The sequence below is a fragment of the Pezoporus wallicus genome, unplaced genomic scaffold (genome assembly GCF_028554395.1).
Source record: "Pezoporus wallicus isolate ANWC-B61680 ecotype Strahan unplaced genomic scaffold, APGP_CSIRO_Pwel_v1 contig_3181, whole genome shotgun sequence".
NCBI lineage: Eukaryota > Metazoa > Chordata > Aves > Psittaciformes > Psittacidae > Pezoporus > Pezoporus wallicus.
Genome location: NW_026641700.1, coordinates 265,232 through 282,882, shown reverse-complemented (window position 1 = coordinate 282,882; position 17,651 = coordinate 265,232). Strand labels below are relative to the sequence as shown.

The 17,651-nt window shown below is 40.2% G+C and overlaps 1 protein-coding gene across 1 annotated transcript in view; it reads right to left on the bottom strand.

Moving 5' to 3' along the window:
* Positions 1-17,651, bottom strand: part of OSBPL10 (oxysterol binding protein like 10) — a 102,167-nt gene that overhangs the window by 45,033 nt on the left and 39,483 nt on the right. Inside the window, exon 4 of the mRNA XM_057424928.1 lies at positions 10,025-10,216. Coding sequence (XP_057280911.1) covers positions 10,025-10,216 — 192 coding nt within the window. The remainder of the gene's footprint in view (positions 1-10,024; positions 10,217-17,651) is intronic.

The window sequence follows — 17,651 nt, the reverse complement described above, 5'->3', positions numbered from 1 at the left end:
GATATTCTCATGCTTCATAGCCACAAACATGGTCTTATTTTCATTTCTGAGTGACTAGTTTTCCCACCTACCTTCCTTTTTCTCTTTTTTTTTTTTTTGTGAGAAACAGATTACATTTCCAAAGATTTACTTCCACAGGAAATAAAATCCAAACTAACACTCTGAAAACGTCAAACATTTCCAATTTTCGCTCCCCCCTTAATAAAGGACAACTATATTCTTCTGCAGCTAAGAGAGGAACATAAGATGAATTGACATGGGAGCTTATGAAGCATTTGGAAAATTAACTGAGTGTTTGCAGTTATCATCTAGCTCAAAGTTTACAGGCTTTCATCAAATATACTATCCTTAGGTTAGGAGAAATTTAAATAAAATTAATGACAAAAATTATTCTCATTTTATCCAAAACAAGGTATTGCTCCAAAGTCCTACTATTCTCTAGCTGACATAAATAGTTTTAAAGAAGCCTTTTTGAGGCATCCTTTCTATGCTACTCAGCTTCACATTACAATTGTGATACCAGCAACTGTTCTACACATGACACAGCAGAAGACAAGAAGAACAGCAACTTCTGCATAGGATTCAAAGTATTAGCACTTGCTGAACAGTTACTGTTTGAGCACTGATCAAAAATACTCCGTTTAAGGTGCTGAATAAACAGATCAAAAAGGAAGAGCATCCTCTATGCCAGAGAGTCAGAGAACAACTCTGGCAAAAAAGACAGAAAATAACATATACTATTGAAATAACTTTGTTTACACGCTTGCCATTTGGTGGGGATTTCTTTTACAATCTTCTGTCAGTGACTTAAAAGAGCTGAAGTGTGGTTGTTCTGAAAAGAGTGTATCAAAGAGGGGCTAATACTAATAAACCAAACCATGCTAGATGAAATTCATTAAACACATTAACCTTTAACAGAACAGACATTAGGCCATGCAGCTATATCATTACCCTCTGTTTTATGTATGGGTCTGCTTTTTGCTATCTCACAGGGAGAAGAAGCAGGACTTATCAGCACCCTAAGATGGTTTTAAAACTGGCACAAAAAGCTTTCATTTTCAGAAAGTTAAAGTGTAACTTTAGTTTCACAAAGTGAAATACCTTGCTTAACTTAAAATTATTTGCTCTTAATATTAACAGGGTTATTTTAGTTCCTTACAGCTCTCCATCCTCCCTATACAGACAGCCCGAAGTAGCTCAGTAGGACACCCAAATCAGCCAATTCACAGCTTCTGCTGCTGCATGCTTCCTCTTGTCCTGGTCTGATCTTAAAAGCCTGTGTGATTGCTTTTTCCTACTTACCCTCACCACAGCAACTGCTAACCACTCCTTCACACCTGGAATTGCACATCCTGGATCTTCTGATTGTGACACACTGCCAGTCATGATGTATAGGACCAAACAGTTACATTACAAGATCCCAAACAAATAGGGTAAGTAGAAATTACTCTATTCTCAGTGTCACCCCCACAGTATATATGAAAAAAAGGCACAAAAAGCTATGAAATACCCTAGGATTATAAAGAAATATATTTCAGGCATACTAAGAAAGAACATTCTTTCATACAGTAAATAAGCTAAAATTAGATGTTAAAAATTAATTTATGAAATAACAATGAAAAATCAAGGTGCTATTTTCTGTGCTAAAAGTCATAGTAATTCAATATTTTGTTGAAATACTAGATGGTATAATTAATCTTTCCTATACAGAGAAATCATCTTATGAAGCCTGAATGTCATTTTCTTCTTTAAGGCTTCAATTTGTTTCTGAAACTACAAAATTCCAATTATTAAGTAAAAAAAATGATCTCCCTGTTGAAAGATTTTTCCTCCTATCCTAAAACAAAGATACATAGAAATTCACAGGAATAAAACTGAATAGCCATACCTGAATGGAAGAGCATATGACTGCTTTCAAAATTATTTTATTTACAGTGGAAATGCTCTTACTGTTCAGACTTCAGGACTGCCCAGCCCAGATGGGCATTATGATAATCAGAACATCTTTCTTTCTAGAATTACTTACTGACTTTGGTGTTTCTCTCACATATTCTCACTCTTCTCTTCCAGCTGCTGTTGCGCAGCAGCTTTCTCCCCTTCAGAAGAAAGGGGAAATCTACTTACTTTCTAGAAATCCTACAGGATTTCACTCAACACAGAGCCTCACATCAACCTAAAGCAAGCATCAGATTTAAGCAATCTACAAAACTACCCAATCCACAGCTGTCTCTGGGGCACCTCCCAAGACACCCTGATTTCAAGCTCCCTGCAGCAAAGGAAGAATGTATTACCTCAAAGAGCAAAGAAACACTCTCCTTCTGTCATTCAGGCCATGCGGTGTTGGCCAAGAAAATTAGTAGCATCACTGATCCTGTCTTCCTAATATAATGATTTAAATACCTCAGATCATCCCACTATTCTTTTGGAAAATGAAACTCGATGAAGTTTCTTCAGACCTCCCCAGCCACAATGTGATACACACATAACAACTTAAATAGCATTTTCCTTTTTTGGTATTTATGTTCACACATACTGAACCTTTTTATAGTAGGTATTAACATACAGGTACCCATGTGTATGAAAGAAATCATACAAATCATTGGTTGGTTGGTTGGTCTGTGTTTGGTTTTTTTAGTTAAATGTTATATGAAAACACCCTATCTCTCTCTCTGTGTATCACACGCACATATACACTTTCTGGAAATACTAGTTTCTTGCTTTTAGACAAGAGGACCAAAAGAAGAACGTTTCAGACACTTGGGGAAAGGACACAAGGAGAAACCAGATTTTCAAACCACTCTAAAATAAGTCGTGATACAAGTCAGGACCTTGGTTCTCTTTGTTAAACAAGCTTATACAACAGGGGTTTGGAGGTTTTTTGTTTATTTTCTTTAATATAAAGCACTGCTTTTTTTAAATCAAAAGCAGATGAGTGACAATAGAGAAGAAAGTCCACACACAAAAAAGCAAAAGCTTCTAAGCCATTGTAAACCAAATGCATTGGGTTGCTAGGTAAACCTAATACAGTCATCATTTCTGACCTTGAACAAGGACCCCTCTTGCAATCTTGACCTGTATTTCATGAATACCACAAACTGTCATACTGTAAAAATTAAAAGTGAAAACAGACTTCCAATATATGTAAAATACACACACATGTACCAAGCATATACAAAAATCTAAGATACAGATACCTGGAACTCCAATGTCACTAACAGAATCATACCAGTCATTAATCTGACACTTCAGTTACCAATTCAGCCAAGTTAGCAGTTTCCACTTAGTATTTCCATGAAACTTCCCCACTTTCAACTATTTATTTATTCTGAAAAAGGAAAGAGCATAAGCACAGATGCAATAAGACTATTGTAAATACGCTTAATCACCAACCTAAAACGTATACCTCTCTAATTGCACAGTCTGAAAATGTCACGAGGAGATGTTTGATTTTTGCAGTACTAACCTGAGGTAAAATAAATAGATGTCTATAGATGTAACATCACCTACAAGTCAAATGGCCTTCAAAAAAAAACTGCCAGAGAAGATACCAAAAAATTTAATCTGTTCAATATGCTCTCAATTCACTTTTTGTCATTGCTGAGCAGCCAGAAGAACATTTCTGCCTTCTTACACTGGTATCTTCATACTGTACAGGGAACACACGTTACTAGAATTGGTGGCAATACAATTCAGAAGAAAGTGCAATGATAACACCTGCAGCTGCCCCTTTTAGCCCTTGTTAGATTTGAAGCTGGTTTATATTGTTAAGGGTCTAATGCCCCTAAACAAATTATAATGTTAAAACACAGCTGGGAGCAACCCTCAGTATCAGCCAGCTCAGCTGCAACTAATAAATGCACCCATAACATTAAATTGTATTACAATACTTCTTAATTCAAAAAGTGCTTCTAAGCACAGTTAAATAGTAGTAGCTGTAGCTTAACTTACACTAGCATCTTCTATGCCAAATAAATACCAACAGCTGAATTAAGACTTATGGCTGCATTCACTTTCTATCAACTTCAGTAGACACAGAACTGACCCAAAGGTTTTCTGCTGTCTTTTCTTCACTACCACTACCACTAGCCAAGAAGAAATCGTTGCTTACTGAGAAATAACTATGGTTTTGGTCGGGGGTTTTTGCAAGCACTTTTTTATTATCTCTTCCAGAGTGGAGACATTTGTCCCTGTTTTCCACACCCCGCTAATTAAAATGAAAAATTTGTGACAATGAGTTTGCAGACAAATGAAAGTGTAATACATACAATACATAAAAAAGCATAGATATAGTGGTATTAAGATGTAACCCACTGTCATGGTTTAAACTCAGTCAGCCACACAGTCTCTCTCTCACTCCCTCCCTTCCCCACCCCACCCCCCCAACCCCCCCACCCCCACCCCCCCCCAAGAGGGATGGGGAGGAGAATAGAAAGAATGTAACTCCCACAGGTTGAGATAAGAACAGTCCAGTAACTAAGGTACAACACAAACCACTACTGCTACCACCAATAATAATAATGATAAAGGAAATAACAAGGGAAGAGAATACAACCACTCACCACCCACTGACCGATACCCAGCCCGACTCGAGCAGTGATCTAGCCCTTCCAGGTAACTGCCCCCAGTTTATATACTGGGCATGACATGCTGTGGTATGGAATACCTCTCTGGTCAGTTTGGGTCAGGTGTCTTGTCTCTGCTTCCTCCTGGCTTTCCCTCCTCCCTGGCAAGGCATGAGACTCATGAAGTCCTTGGTCAGACTAAACATTACTGAGCAACAACTAAAAACACTGGTGTTACCAGCGCTGTTCCCAGGCTGAAAGTCAAAACCACAGCACTGCACCAGTTATTAAGAAGGAGAAAAATGACTGCTACTGCTGAACCCAGGATACCAATTAAGTAACATATCCCATTTTCCAACCAGTATCCACCTATGGTTATAGACTACCTGCTTTGTATATGACTGCTTGAAGATAATACTGATTAATCAAAAGGATGACCCTTTATTATGCACAGTGGAGGGTGGAAGATATTTTAAATACAAGCCCAGTTAAAAGTGGAGATCTTAAACTAACAGAAGTCCCTCCTCTGTATTCTTTCCAAAATTGCCATTCACAGTAACACCATATTGTTTCTCCAAATTAACAGAAAACAGGATACTTTGATTTGAAAAGTTAAGCACTAGAAACACTTTCTGCAGTATCTATACTTCACACTGTTTATGCACAATGTCCTGTACAAGAATCCAAACCAATTTTTTACACACGCCCTTATCACACAACTTCATGTAACCTCAATGCTATGCCGAACATCAAGAGCTACAGCATTCTTTTTGCTAAAATTGGCATTCAATTGGTCTTATCCATTGATTATGTACTTCCAGAGAAACAAAAGGAGGATAAAAAAATAAATAAAAAGCAAAACTTCACTTTTTCGAAGTTGAAAAGTACAATCTGGCATGGAACAAAAATTATCAGGTTTTCCCCTACTACCAGCTTAAACATTGATTACAAAGTTTCACCATAACCATACTCACAGCTTAGTCTGCCTTTGTGCTTTCACATACGTGAAAGTCCTGCAAGTCTGAATGCTTCCCAGAGTGAATTACGTACTGCATCTGCTTTTTTTACCTACAATACTGCTTGTGCAGTGCTATAATTCTGCAACAGGACAAGCAGTTCTTCGTGGACTACAGCATTCTTTTTCACTAACAGTCACAGTTCCTGATTTTGCTATCCCAATATTACAGTGACCTAAAGACATTCACTTCTTGTTTGAAATCCCCGAAGTGTTTTAGAATCATCTCTTTCTCTTAGTTGACCAACAAAATTGCAGGTAAACCTAACTCCATGAAGACCTAGGTCCAAGTCTTATGTTTTCCTATATTGCAAGGGAGGAAGCAAAGAACTGTCATCTAGTTTCATAATTTCTGCAGGAATGAAACAATAGTCATGTTCAGATACAGCAAAGGATATGAAAGAAGCAGTAGGACTGTCATCTTACCAAAAGCAGTCCTTTCCAAATTCTAGAACTACCCACTGGCACATAGAATAGATGTCTCACACTGGTGGAGGTCCCATGGTATCTGGATACCACTGTACCAGATGTTCAGAAATACATGCTCATGACTACCCCACTGCAGAGTATCCAAAGTTGTAACAAAAACCGCATTTCAAAGGGATCAGGAATTTCTCTATCAACTTCTAAAATTGTGGAAAAAAAAATTCTCTAGACTTTCTTTGGTTAATAACATTTCATTTCTCTAAACTTTGGTAAATAATTAATATAAGTTACTAAAAAAATGATCATATACTGCAATTCTTGGTTCTTTAACAACAATGGTAACTCTGGCAGAGGTTGTACAATGGTCAGATGTTCTCAGCCAAAATAAACATGATTCCAAGATGAAGTGTGCTACTATTATTTAGTTCAATGACAGCTAAAATTTATACGAAGTGTGATGGGGTCACTTGGCTTTATGTTCCAGTTAAATTTAACTCCTTGCATTAAAGAATTCTTCAAGCATAACTCTTATCAGAAATTGCTAAGAGGGCAATAATATGCAGAGTTTAAAAAACAGAATTCCATTTTAACACCACACACACTTAGGTTACCATAAAATTACTTGAAAAATCAGTTGAAAGCACCCTTTTAATGATAAGTTATGGCCCAAATAAAGAGGTAGTATCTCAAATAATTCCACATAAAATGCAATACATAGTAAATCAGCTCTCCCAAATTGATGTATAGGGAGTTTTAATTTTGTTATAACATTCCTATTAACATCAAGTTAATATCAGCAAAAAAATTATTTAAGACAACAATATTATTTTAAACAAAAAATTAATTACGATGAGAAGTAATGCTCCTGAGCTCCTTTTCAATTTAATGCTATACAAAAGTAGCTTGAGTATTAAAAGTAAAGTTTTATAGCAGTCAAAAGCTCAATGTTCATGCTCAATTTTAGCTTACCAAAATTCTGAAGAAAGGGAAAGTTGTTTCACAACACTTAAGAAACACTTACTACAGGTATCATTTTGGAAACTTACACAATTGCTTTTACTACCTTTATAGAATTTTGCATGGCAGTTTGGTGCTAAATAGGCCTCTGCTATAATCTGTGTAAAATAAATAAATAACCCAATCAGCCAGAACAAACACTGCAAGGAGCAATGTGTTGTTTATTCTTACTACAAAAGGAAAAAACGGGAAAAAGTACAACTCAGTATCACTAAATATCACTTCAGTATGTTAAATATTGGAATATATTTTGTCCTGTTTGCAACACGGAGATACACTTCACAGTTTCCAAATAACATGGCCAAATCAAGAAAAACTGGTATAGAATTGAGCAGCTATTTCAAATTCAGCACTTCCCAGAGGCATTGTCCAAGCTAGTGAAGACCCTGTGTCCCAAGTGATGCCCCTTTTTAGCATTGCTGTTTTTCACAGAACTCATATATAATATTGTAGTATTACCATGACGTTTTAAAAATTAAAAAAAAAAAACACAGGCTTCTTTTCACTTTCCAAAGGTGTATCAACTCTTTCCATTGATTCAACTGCTGTATTTTACAAGATGTAAAATTAATGGAGACCTACCTGTAGTACAATTAAAAAAAGCTTATTTGCACATCAAAGCTTCAGTGACTTCATTCTATAAGGGGAACGCTAACACAGATCTATAATCCTTTTGCCATCTTTCCCCTTCATCCAAATCATATCAAACAACTTCCAAATAAAAGGCAAAGATTTGGGTGTTTGGATTAACTCTCTTTTATTGTACTTTTAGTACTTCAGATTAAAAAAAAAGGACAGAAAAAAAAGGATTATAACAGATTTAAGTGCACTTTTGGGAAGAACTCTGGACCCATCTCTTTATTCTAAATTTACATGTGAAACTAGATGTAACAGTCACCACTGACTTGGGGAACAATAAAATCTCCTGAAAAAAAAAGGGCAGCATATAGCCAGGTCTATTGCATTCACTCTTGAAAAGAGGGGAGAAAGAAATGCATAGAGCATGCCATTGAAATGAAATCTGTCTGCTTCCTTAATCTGGAAAATCAGACTTATCTTCTCACAAGATGAGAACAAGATCAGTGAAGCAGGCTCCTTTTATGTGAGGCTGGGAAAGAGGGAGGAGGACTGATTTTTCCACTGATAAGTTCTTATTTAAGCAGCAGCATGCCAAAAAAAAGGAAAAAAAGAAAAAAAAGCACTACCAGAAAGGTAACATTCACATGCCCCCATATAAAACTTTCCTATGCATTGTTTATCTTAGTACCATTTTCCCTCCCTGAAAAACACTCATTTCTTTTAACCTTCTATTATTACCATATGTTCAGTGTCTAAGGTTTTTTTTACTGCAGCCCTCTAAGTTGCTCCCACAGGATTTGGTGCTGCAGCTGAGGTAATACTCTTCACATCAAGCACAGCAAAATTATCTTCCATGATTACAGATTAAAGTCTTGTAATATTTACCTTTTGGAATCACATACATCGCAATACACTGTAAACAAATGAGTCTCCACCACTCAGGCATTTCTGCAGAGATGATAGGTAGCCACTTGTTCTGTTTTACTACAGGCTATTATTTCCTCCTTCCCAAGTGTAGTTCTTTGCATCTGCTGACTTTTTCCCTTTCCTGCTTATTATGATCAGCACATATACCAATTCTCTCTTTTAAATTCCTTTCAGCCCTACCAATCTTAATTTGACAAAGTTGCAACAGCTCCCACTGTTTACCATTACTTTCAAGGTGCACTCTGAATTCAACCTACAAGAGCAAACACATTTAATAAAGTAGAAACAGCCTGGGGGAGATGATTGGTAGGCAAAGACAAGTTACTCTAATGAAAAACAAACAGATGTGTGTTTTCCATAATCTAAAGAAAACATGGGTGACATTCAGACAGCATGCTCTTCAGAGCAAGGACTGACTATAGTTAATACAATAGAGGATATGAAGGAAGTTTTCACTTTTAATGTTACTAGAATAAAAACAAGCATTCATCATCAGGATGTGTAATTGGAGTATCCATTGTGAGCACACAATAAGAATTTATTAAAATTCTTAATATGAAAGGTTTCCATTTACAAAGCATTTAGGGACAGTAAACTTAAAAGCAGACTGTTGAGATTGTAACTTGAGGGACTGGGGTAGATATTTTAAACCTATGTCATAAAAGAATGCTTTTTTAAAGCAGCTAGGCTGCCAACAGTTTCTTTGGTAGAATGGTGGGAGAGATACCTACAAAGTCGCTATTAAAGAATAGCAAGAAATTCAGACGAAGCTAAAATATGAAAGAAAAAGGATGAAAAAAAGACGAAGCAAGTTCTATGCAAGTCTGCCGTACTATTTAATATTAAAACTCTGTACTCTTTTTGCTGTCTGGAAGGCAGATTTATATTGCTACACGAGTTATGCTTCTTAAATCCTGGCAAATTTGCTTGGAAAGAAACATGTTTTCTCATTTGCTTTTTATGTGTTTAATATGGACAAAGTATTCTTCCATCACAAGGCAAACAGGAGAAACTTGACAACAAAGTTAAAACTACTGCCATACAGAAACAAACTGCTAAGTGTGGGGAGCTGTGCCTTCTTTCACATGAATTTGTCAGACTTAATCAAAGGGGTGAGGGGTTTAGCTATATGCCAGAAAGCTAAATGCTTCAGGGCCTGCTTTCCAATCTGAAAGGTTTTGCTGCATGCAGCTTAAGAGATGTTCCGCCCGCATTGCAGCATCACTGCAAAGTCTGGGAGCTGTGGCCAATCTATTTCCTCTTTAAAGCATGTGCACACACTAATTTTATCATTGGCATAAAAAAACCTGTACAGGCCAGACTTCTAAGCTTTACCAGAATTCAAGACTGCCTTTTGCTCTGTGAAGAGATCAATACAAAGCAGTCAAACAAAGTAGAAAACAAAAAGAACTGTTTAACTTATCAGACTTGACTGCTTATCCGAAAGCAAAATAAGCTGTTCAATGTTATAGCAAACCAGCACATTTTTATCTCTTACCTCTCTGACTTCATGGAGTTGACCAGAACGTTGGCTCTTTGCTCTTCGAGCAGCTGCAGGTGATTTGTGATGTGTGATGGTTACAACAGTTGGCCCACTTTGATTCATATGTCGCTGGCCACTAGGAGATGCAGCATTAACTATCCCAGATGGCAGCAGAGATGAGCTTCTACTTCGTGAGGATGAAATGTTCTAGAACAAGCAATGGGATGCTGATATTAGCAACCTTCACACAAGTAAATAATTTACAATTCAGCCTACAGATTGTGCTGTTCTACTTCACTCAAAAACCTAAATCTGGAGGTGTAACTCACAGCTGATTTATTCCTTCTGATACATCTGCATTGCTCAGCAGGGATCTTCTTAGAACCATTGTTGCTGTCACCTTTGTTTCTTGGATTGTCTGAAATTGACCTTCACAAAAATCTTCACAAACTCTTACATATTAACATGCTGCTAAATTCTTGCAACCATACTTTTTAGGAAAGGTTAGGAAGGGTTTTGCAGATAGAGTAATAACAATACCAATACAAATACCTTTTATGAAGACACTGATCTATAATTCACCAAAATGCTGCGAACAGCAAGAAAATGATTCTTAATGGTTTCACCTGATGAACTTCTGAAACTGTGCAGTTCTGTTTTCAGCACAACAGAAGCTGTAATTTTGGCAAGGCAAAGCCACACATCACTTAACCATTAACATTTAAAATTAAATATGGCTTAAAGAATCACAATATTTTGCAGTAAGCTTGGGATAAACCCCAGACACAAAAAAAGGCCAGAAATAAATCTCCAACAGTATCCACAGCATAAATACTCTTAACAGACGACCTATAAAATCAGACTGAATATTCAAGAACTTTCTCTGTTCCAACTGTGTCAGTGTTGCCATCTTGGTTTGTTTGCTGCAGCCCTCAAACACAACTTTTTTAGGACAACAATTCTCATTCAAGCTCAGATGTGCACTAGAGCACCGCAGGATATCATATATAGAAGTGCAATATAAAAGAGCTTTTCCCTTCTATTTAAACTATTGACTGCACCTGCAAGGTTAAAACTAAAACAGAAAAACCGTTGCTTCATGAAATACAAACCATTTCAGAGAGTGAAGTGCTATAATTAGTAGCCTATGGGTGAAATAGCAGTTCACCTCTGCTACAAGCCCTGCACAAGTAATACTGGCAGTCTTCAGCATTGCTAAAACAGTTACCATAGAAATGGGATACTACTCTCGAGTCTGCTAGTACATGCAACAAAAATATTACTTGGGCACAATCTCTCCCTTTATTTCTCACAGGTCAAACTTTGCAATTCTGTGGTTATTTCACATAAAAGACTTCCCATGCAAGGTGGACAGGTTCCAGCTAGCACTGCAGTAAGTCAGGCATCCTGCTACCACTACACTGCCTGTAAAAGGCAGATTATCTGGCACTGCCAAGAAGGAGGAGTGAAGTTAAATGATCCCTCTGTCATCCCCACACAAAACTAGACTTCAGACTTCCTGAGGCATTTGGAGGTTTAAAAAATAGGTATCATATTCCCAGTGTGCAAAGAGCTGCAGCACACACAGAAAGAAGCATTACTCCATTGGTCTGAACTACATTTACAAACACTTCCAAAAATGATGGTCTGACTCTGGTATTGCAACCAATATATTCTTCACTACTATGACTAAGAAGATTATAATAATAAACATCTGTGGATTCAGACATTCAAAAATTAACCATCTTGGCTGATCATTCACAATTGCATTCAAACTCGATTTGACTCTAAGGCAAAAATAAAGGGGTGGAATTTGTCAGAATGGCACAGAAGGCTGCCAGGTTTTTAATTCATCTTCCATGTGAAAGACCATTGCTTAGACATAACTGCAATTAAAATAAAGGTATTCAGGAGAAAAGAGGGGATGACAGAGACTGAGTGTGACTGAATATCCTTTTTTAAATAGAAGTTTCACAGAAAAAAAGCTATGCATAGTATATAATAGCAGAATATATTAACTTATGTTTGGTTTTTAAACTGATTATAGCATTACAATACTTCTAAACTAAATTTAGGCTGCAGAGAAAGAACAGGATCATTTCCCTTTTTTCAGCATAAGATCAACTTATCTTTCAGTTTAATAAAAATTATTTTGGTTTTAGAATGAAATCCGAGTATCGCTGACATTCTAGTATCATGTGACCACAATATTAAAAATACACAACTGCTACCTTTATATAGCTAAACTGATCCTAAAACTCAGATAAACAGCAGCCAGGTAAAATAGTGAGGTTTTTTTAAAGGAAAAAAAAGCAATATTTTGTGAAAAGTGCAGTTATGTTTTGATTTTCTTGGGGAGGGAGAGTGTGGAGTTACAGATCTGCAAACAACAAAAGTAACATAAAATATGAATAAATTTGAAATATGAAAAAAATCCATGTACTCTTTCTGTTTAAATACAGAACCAGAAGGAATGTCAAAAGTAAGTTAGTTTTCAGAAAGAACAGCTGCCAAAATAATCTCATTTAACCTGCACATGTCAAGTAGTATGTTCACAAATTGGAATGCAAATATATTCTAAGTTAACATCGATACAATTCTTCTTATTTGGCAATTTGATGCTATTTTTCCCTAAGACAGTGTCAAAAAACTGCAGTAACCTATCTGCAGCTGACCTGCAGATTACATCAGACACGTTGACTGCAGCTCACACCTCATTCACAATGTGCCTTTCACCAAATCCCATTTACATTTGGGAGTCATAAATTTGATAGTGAACTACTAGTACAAAAGCTGCTACCTAGCTGCAATTTTTAAACTGGCTTTGTATCACAAGTCAGTCATGAACACATTTCCAAGAAACTGATTATGTCCATTATTTTAGGAGTCATCTTCATCCAAATCAGATTTTTTTCCTGCAAAATTTGCTCTAGTTCACATCATATCACAACTCCCTGGGCTACATCAACTGTATTCCTAAACTGTGACTTAAGGCAAAATAAACAGTCTACAGGTCCATAGCGCATTAAGACAGCTTTTCATTAAACTTTGCAAAAGCACGTGGCAGCTTACAGCAACTGTTGGCGAACAGCCATTTTTAGGGCAGTTTTTAGGGCATTTTCACATAGTTTTTAGGGCATTTTAGAGAGTTTGTGAATCAGTGGGTGTCGTGGTTTAAACCCAGTCAGGTAACTCGTTCGCTCACTTCCAGTGAGTGGTGCCGAGCTGACAACAATCGAAGTCCGTGTCCGTCTCCCCCCCCCCCCCGCACCGGGGCTCTCCCCTTCCCCGCTCCCGGAGGAACGGGGAGGAGGATCGAGAGAGTGCAACTCCTACGGGTTGAGACAAGAACAGTCCAGCAACAAATCACCACCGCTACTATCAGCTAAAACAATGATAAGGGAAAATAACAAGGGAAGAGAATACGATACCACCGGCCAAGAAAGCGAGTTCCACCCAGAAGCCCCTGTCCTTCCGGGTAACTCCCAGTTACCCCGCACCCCGGGCATGACGTGCTGTGGTATGGAATACCTCCCTGGCTAGCCCGGGTCAGGCGCCCCGTCTCTGGGCAATAGTGTCCATTGTTAAGTCCACCCCTCGATCACGGGCCCATCTGTATGTTGCATCTCTGCCCTGATGGCCTGAAGTGTCATGGGCCCACCGGGCCAAAAATAATTCACCTTTATGTTGCCAATCTAAGTCCATCTGAGCCACTTCAATCTTAGCCGCTTTATCCACTTGTTGGTTGTTCTGGTGTTCCTCAGTGGCCCGACTCTTGGGTACATGGGCATCTACATGACGTACCTTCACCACCAGGTTCTGCACCCGGGCAGCAATATCTTTCCACAGTGCAGCAGCCCAGATGGGTTTACCTCTGCGTTGCCAGTTGCTCTGCTTCCATTGCTTCAACCACCCCCACAGGGCATTTGCCACCATCCATGAGTCAGTATAGAGATAAAGTACTGGCCACTTTTCTCGTTCAGCAATGTCCAGGGCCAGCTGGATGGCTTTCACCTCGGCAAATTGACTCGATTCACCCTCTCCTTCAGCAGTTTCTGCAACTTGTCGTCCAGGACTCCATACAGCTGCCTTCCATCTCCGATGCTTTCCCACAATACGGCAAGAGCCATCAGTAAACAAGGCATACTGCTTTTCACTTTCTGACAGTTTATTATATGGTGGGGCCTCTTCAGCACGCACCACCTCCTCCTCTGGTGACATTCCGAAATCTTTGCCCTCTGGCCAGTCCATGATGACTTCTAGAATGCCTGGACGACTGGGATTTCCTATTCGAGTTCGTTGTGTAATTAGTGCAGCCCATTTACTCCATGTAGCATCAGTTGCATGATGTGTAGAGGAGACCCTGCCTTTGAACATCCAGCCCAGCATGGGCAGCCGGGGTGCCAGGAGGAGCTGTGCTTCATTGCCAATCACTTCCGAAGCAGCTCGAACCCCTTCATAGGCTGCCAGTATCTCTTTCTCAGTTGGGGTATAGCTGGCCTCAGATCCTTTGTATCCCCGACTCCAAAAGCCGAGGGGTCGACCTCGAGTCTCCCCTGGAGCTTTCTGCCAGAGGCTCCAGGTAGGACCATTCTCCCCAGCTGCAGTGTACAGTACATTTTTTACATCTGGCCCGGTCCGGACTGGTCCAAGGGCTACTGCATGAACTATCTCGCGTTTAATTTGCTCAAAGGCTTGTTGCTGCTCAGGGCCCCATTTAAAAGCATTCTTCTTCCGGGTCACATGATAGAGAAGGCTTACAATCGAACTGTAATTTGGGATGTGCATTCTCCAGAACCCCACTGCACCCAAGAAAGCTTGCGTTTCTTTCTTATTAGTTGGTGGAGACATTGCTGTTATCTTGTTGATCACATCTGTGGGGATCTGTCTACGTCCATCTTGCCATTTTATTCCCAAAAATTGAATCTCCTGTGCAGGTCCCTTGACCTTACTCCGTTTTATGGCAAAACCGGCTTTCAGCAGGATTTGGATTATTTTCCTCCCTTTCTCAAAGACTTCTTCCGCTGTATCGCCCCACACAATAATGTCATCAATGTATTGCAGGTGTTCTGGAGCTTGCCCCTGTTCCAGTGCAGTCTGGATCAGTCCATGGCAAATGGTAGGGCTGTGTTTCCACCCCTGGGGCAGTCGGTTCCAAGTGAACTGGACACCCCTCCAAGTAAAAGCAAACTGTGGCCTGCACTCTGCTGCCAAAGGAATGGAGAAAAATGCATTGGCAATATCAATCGTGGCATACCACTTGGCTGCCTTTGACTCTAGTTCATACTGAAGTTCTAGCATGTCCAGTACGGCAGCACTCAATGGTGGTGTGACTTCATTCAGGCCACGATAGTCTACTGTTAGTCTCCATTCTCCATTAGACTTTCGCACTGGCCATATGGGGCTATTGAAGGGTGAGCGGGTCCTGCTGATCACCCCCTGACTCTCCAGTCTACGGATCAGCTGATGGATGGGAATCAGGGAGTCTCGGTTGGTGCAATATTGCCGCCGGTGCACTGTTGTGGTCGCAATTGGCACTTCTTGTTCCTTGATTTTCAGCAACCCCACAGCAGAGGGATCTTCTGAGAGACCAGGCAAGGTGGACAGCTGCTCAATTTCCTCAGTCTCCAAAGCAGCAATACCAAAAGCCCACCGGTACCCTTTTGGGTCTTTGAAGTACCCTCTCTTGAGGTAGTCTAGGCCGAGGATGCATGGAGCCTCTGGACCAGTCACAATAGGGTGATTTTGCCACTCCCTCCCAGTCAGGCTGATTTCAGCCTCCAGCACAGTCAACTCTTGGGATCCTCCTGTTACTCCAGAAATATAGATGGGTTCCACCCCTTGACAGCTTGATGGCATCAGGGTACACTGTGCACCGGTATCTACTAGAGCCTTATACTTCTGTGGGACTGATGTGCCAGGCCATCTGATCCACACAGTCCAGTAAATCCGATTGTCCCCTACCTCCACCTGGCTGGAGGCAGGGCCCCTCTAATGGTCGTCACAGCATTGGACACTTAAGTCGTGTTGAAAGGGATTATTCTTCATTATCACAGGAGCTGGAGTAAAATCAGCTCTTCCACTCCATCTGGGAAACTGCTCACCAGAGACTGAAGCCGTAGCTCTCATGGGACGATCAGTCTTGGCCCTTGCTCCCCTCTTCAGTTCACTCACCCGTTCCTCCAAAGCTGAAGTAGGTTTTCCATCCCACTTTGTCATGTCTTCTCCGTGATCCAGCAGGTAAAACCATAGGGTACCCCGTGGCGTATACCTTCTGTATCTCCTCTCTCGAACAATAGGACGTCTTTTGTTAATAGCTGAGACGTGTGTTGGTACACGTGAGGAGCTGGATAAATCAGATACATCGTCCCTCAATTTGTCAAGGTCCTGGGACAGTTTTTTCACAGCTGAGATGATGGAAGGAGTGAGATTGTCTTCGAACTCTCGGAGTTTATGAACCATTTCATCCACTGTTAGTGGTACTATGTCATTCCAGGTCACTGTTGCCAATGAATGGGCATATGATGACGGTGCATTCCATGTAAGTTTTCGCCACATGGGTCGTGTACATTCAACTTCATCTGGATCTATAGGTGTATCCCCGTTATTCGGCTTGATGTGATAGATCATCTCTACGATGGCCGATTCCCTCAGAGACTGGATGCCTTTGTCTATAGTAGTCCACTTGGCCGAACGACTCGTAACATCGTCCTTGTACGGAAACCTTTCTTTCACAGCTGCCAAGAGCCTCCTCCAAAGGCTGAGGGACTTTTTCTCTCTTGCAATTGCTTTGTCAATTCCCCCTTCTCTAGCAAGTGATCCCAGCTGCTTGGCTTCTGTACCTTCTAGTTCGTGACCATCGGCCCCATTGTCCCAGCATCGGAGTAACCAGGTGATGATGTGCTCCCTGGTTGACGGGTAAAATCTTTTCGCATATTCCGCAGCTCGGTTGAGGTCCGAGGTCAAGAAGTTACCTCTTCTTCTTCTTCTTCGTCATGTGATGATGACTCCTGATCAGATTCTGGACCGGGTGGTGAATTCATTGGTTCTTCATCTCGCTTCACCCTTTTTGCCTCCTTTTTGCTTGTTCTCTTGCGTACAGGGGCAACTGATATTGGTACGAATTGGTCCTCTGGTTTGGCTGCAGTGATTATCACTGTGGTTTGAGTAGCGACTGTACTTGTTGCTGGGGGTGGTGTAGCTACCGTGCTTGGAGCTGGGGTAACCGCGCTGTCTGTTGCAGTTGAAGTTTGAGCAGCTGCTGTACTTGCCACTGGGGTAGCTGCGCAGTTCATTGCAGCCAAAGTTTGAGTAGCGACTGTCACTTTGCCCTCAAATCCGCCGACATTCTTTTCCTTTTGAAGGTGCTGGATAGTGTTGAACAAGGCCCTGTAAGCATAGGCCAAGCCCCAGCACGTTGCCGTGATTTGTCCATCTCTGGTATGGCCAGAATGACCACACACCTCATTTAAGTGTTTTACTAATTCTTCTGGATTTTGCAGTTGTTCGGTAGTGAAATTCCAAAATACTGGAGGGGCCCACTGACCTAGATACTTGCCCATACTATCCCACACACCCTGCCACTCATGGCTGTCCAGCCTCTGGGAAAATCTCTCGGTCCTCCTACATCGTCGTTTGACCC